Source organism: Chaetura pelagica, unplaced genomic scaffold, assembly GCF_000747805.2.
Source record: "Chaetura pelagica isolate M959 unplaced genomic scaffold, ChaPel_1.0 scaffold40, whole genome shotgun sequence".
In the NCBI taxonomy this organism is placed as follows: Eukaryota; Metazoa; Chordata; class Aves; order Apodiformes; family Apodidae; genus Chaetura; species Chaetura pelagica.
In genome coordinates, this window is record NW_009952160.1 from 1,931,358 (window position 1) to 1,935,544 (window position 4,187).

Here is a 4,187-nt window from a genome sequence, read left to right on the forward strand (position 1 = left end):
ATCGCTATTAATAATTTCAATATGCTTGCCTGTCATGCAATATTAACTTTACTCTGGTTAATAATCCATTTGATAAGGTGCATTTTGACTAAGCTCACCTCATTCAAAGCATTTTCATTCCCATCTACTGTAGTACTAGTGTTGTGTACCAGCACATATATATTAAAAAGCGAAAAGTACCAGAGAGCCTGTAGTGAGATAATGACTTCCCTTCTCTGTTTAGACTGAGTATCTTTCTTGTGTGCACCTCACACTACAGGAAATTTCCTACATTTCTCCTGTAAGCATAAGCCCTGCATTAATGACTATATTGTATTATATCAGGCAAACAGCTTCCTTTGCATCTTAAATCTATTTTCCCCTTTCATCTTTTTTTTTTTTTTTTTTTTTTTTTTTTCCCAATAGTGTTTTTTCAACTTTTGGAAAGCATTTCTTCACTAAAGAAGGACCACAAAGTGTTGTCCATTAATGGTATCACGCAATTTTGCTACGAGAGACTTTTTCTTCAGAATTAATACGAAAAACTCTTGCTTTGTTTGAATGCACTCCATATTTTGTTTCACATTTAACCTAATTATTACAGTTTTTGCTAGAAAGTCTGATATCTCCCTGATTTATGCTTTGCAGTTCAAATTTCATCGCAGCCTAGTCAAAAAATACACCAAGGCTTGCACTTCTGGCAAACAACTTTCTGAAATTTTACATTAGCCAAGGCTTAGCTTCCTTAAACAGGGTCACTCCCAATTCCACCAAACAAGACAGTCCCATTTCCTAATTGCATCAAGTGTTACCAGTTCTTTCCCATGTTTAAATAGGACAAGTATATATACTCACTCTCAGCATAAAGTGTATCTAAATAATGTATTTTCTATTCTAGTGGATTTTTAAAAAAATATTTTGTTAAGTCTTTGGGAGGCCATCTAGTTTATCTCTGGCAGATAAACACATTTCCTCTACCCTTCAAACTGTGCCAGAAGGGAAAAAGATAAAAAATCAGCACTTGAATTTATATTCCACACTTGTGATCTTTCCCCTCACCAAACGATGCTTGTAGACTGTTCTTGCTTTTTCTACATGTAGCTTATTCCCATGATAGAGGAACTTGCAGGAGAGACAAATCAAGAGCACAGTGGAGATCCTGTGTCCCAAACACGTTTCCTCTAGCCACTGATGTTCTGTATTAACACCCAGAGCAGTATCCAAAGCTATCAGCTACTAAGTCAGCGCTGGGGAAGGTCACTTTATTCTCAAAAGTGCCTCTGCATTTCAAGAAAAAAATTATAGCACCACGGTGATTTGTTTCCAAATAAAATACTCCGGTGTGCATTATCCCCTTAAAACGAAATAACAGAGGCACTCAACACCCCCAGTGAAGTTTCCTAAATCGGACCTTGCCTGCTGTGTGCTAACATCCCTAAACACTAACTTCTTCCTCTCACAAAGACAGCATTTCTACTTGTGAGCACAATTTTCACTGTTAAAGATGTTTCAAGAAACATTTTTCTCTTTCAGAAGCCTCTTCATACAGAAACTCCTTTGAGGATACAGTGTTATACCTGTTCTTAAGATTTCCCCTCCAGTCCTGATGTGGTGATGCAATGCCTTGCATGATCATCTGACAATGCTGAACAAAAAGGCATAAACATTATTTTGGAGAGAAAAACTCTCCCAGGCTTTCACTTACTTTGCTTATCCTTCACTGACTGCATCTACCACTGTTCTTCCATGTCCACATATGGATGTCAGTGTGAGCTAACAGAGGTGACTTCTTAAAGGAGAAAGCAGAGGAAAATAAGAATCACTAGTGTCACTGTTAAAGTTTGGCATTTTCACTTGGAGTCCTTTTATTTATTAGAAGGGTTAAGAAAGTCACAAGGTAGGTAGGGATGGGTGATGAAGCTAGTTATCCCCTTCAAATTTTTGCTGAGTTCAGGCTAAACAGGAGAAGAAAAAGGGAAAAATAACAATTTGACATCTGCAAAAACAATAAAGTTCCTTTTCTGGGATGCGCAGTTAGGTGGATCTTTGATGTTCCAAGACCCTGATATTTTCTGTGACAGGTTGCAGGAGCATAGTGTGCTATAATATCAAAAGCACTGCCAGGAGGAACAAGAGAGTTGCCAAAATCCGGCTGGGTAGCCTTGGTGTCTGTGCTGCGTTCTCACCACGGGATGGCTCAGCTGACTCATGTACGGTATCATCTGTTCAAACAGAAAACATACAATGCAATGAGATTTTGCATCCTTAATAAACTCTCACTGAGCCGACAACTGTAAGTAGATTTCAGTGCCTTTATGAAATAAGGCAATGAACCTTGGGCTGTCATTGACTTCCACAAGCGTATAATACCTCATTATGCAACCAATGCAGGGCCAAGTCCTGCATTTTTTACTGGCAAAATTCCCACTGAGGACAAGAGGAGCAGAAAGTAAGTCTGATTTCAACAGACTGAGGAATGAAAGATTCCTCCTCAAAGAAAACACCTTAGCTGTTGCTTTGGATGGCTCATTAGACAGCAATGTCAATAGCGAGGCAGCTAAATAAAAACCTCTGATTTTCAAAGGGGTTTGAAGAAGAATTGCATGTGCTCAGCATTAGTTTTGTCGCTAATCCCCCTATGAGTTACAGATTTTGGCTCCTGAATTTGAAATTACAGCCTTTAAACCCACACATATATTCCACTTCCATGTGTAAAATTTCCACTGAAGTATACCACAATTGGGGATATGCAGGAAATGTAAGACCAGTCTCCCTTTCTTGAAGCAGAATTTTAAAGGCTAAGACGTTACAATCACAGATTTCATACAATACATACTCAAACTGGAAAAGTTTATAGGTAACATACTACCCTTTTATGACACACAAAACTGAGATTGACATACATGCAGCTAAAACTAAAGGAAAAGCCCAACTGCTACGTTAAGAAAATAACTTATACTTTAGTGGCAGAGAAAACACAGCAGAGATACTGAATTTACAATACCAAATCAAGCTCTGTTTACTTTTTTAAACTTAAAATTATGTACTATAAAAAAGGTAAGTCAAGTAAACTTCAACTTCAGTGTTCTTGTATGTATGGTATTTCTCTCTGCAAAGCCCTTCATATCCACAGCTATCTAATTTAGCTTGCCATGAAAAGTCATCTCTGGGTTTGAATTTTCTTAGTGTAAATGAATAAAATAAGCTAGACCATTTTGGGAAGTGTGAAGTGGCCTCAAAATGTACACATACCTTATTTTGGAGTGACTAAGTTTCCAGGAAATTTAATGGTATCTCAATATTTAGTGTAATAAGCTCCTCCATTTTATGACACGTGTTGACATATCTACAACATATTTTCTCATAGCTCCCATCTCAACAAATTGCACTGCCAGGATTACAATGGGTCAGAGCTGTGCGATGCCAATTAAAGGCACTAAGGGAAGCAGGAGTCAGGACACTGGGACCACCATGCCACTTTGGCATGGAGCCTTTCATGTTGCTCAGCTTTAGCTAGAAACAAGCTCCCTCCTCTTTGTACCCTTGACATCTAGCACAAAAGCAGGTGGAGCTTCTGAGAGAGAACTTAAGGCTCTTCATCCCCACTTGGTTATACAGCAAGATGCACAATAAACTGGATTAACAATCTTTCACATTTTTTTCCAGCACTAATGGAAGCTACAATCACAACAGGCTTATCAACAGGTCTTCAGTCTTGCTCAAGGCAAAAGTATGACAAGCAAGCACTGATCAGCTGTAAATATGTTGACATTTTTAAGGAGGGACGTAACCAGATCAAAGTCCACCGATATCAGAGGGAAAGTCTGTTCGGAATTACTTCAGTTACAGCTTTTCACCATGTATACCAAGGAGACCCTCCTAGGAACTTCAGCCCTGAATGATACCCTAATAAATTTCCTCCAGAATTATTCCAAAGAAATATAAAAAGTTCAGTGAATGCTGGCTATTGAAAATTGCCACTTCCAGTGGTTGTTAGTAGCAAAAGCTGTTTCACACTTCACTTCAGAGTTACACTCTTGTACTTTGGTGACACTGCAATGAGAATACAGTAATGCACAGAAGCAGCTTCCCAATGAAATTGTACTCAAAGAAGTTACAGAGAAAAAATATCCTCATTCTGTCAGCTCTACCTTCTTTCACATATTTGGGGAAAACTCTTCCAAATCTGTAAAAATTTACTCCTGCTG

General features: G+C 38.4%; 1 protein-coding gene across 1 annotated transcript in view; it reads right to left on the reverse strand.

Moving 5' to 3' along the window:
* Positions 1-1,991: 1,991 nt before the first annotated feature.
* The window catches only part of EFNA5 (ephrin-A5), a 109,174-nt gene continuing 106,978 nt past the window's right edge, over positions 1,992-4,187 (reverse strand). Inside the window, exon 5 of the mRNA XM_010007231.1 lies at positions 1,992-2,201. Coding sequence (XP_010005533.1) covers positions 2,080-2,201 — 122 coding nt within the window. The 3' untranslated portion in view covers positions 1,992-2,079. The remainder of the gene's footprint in view (positions 2,202-4,187) is intronic.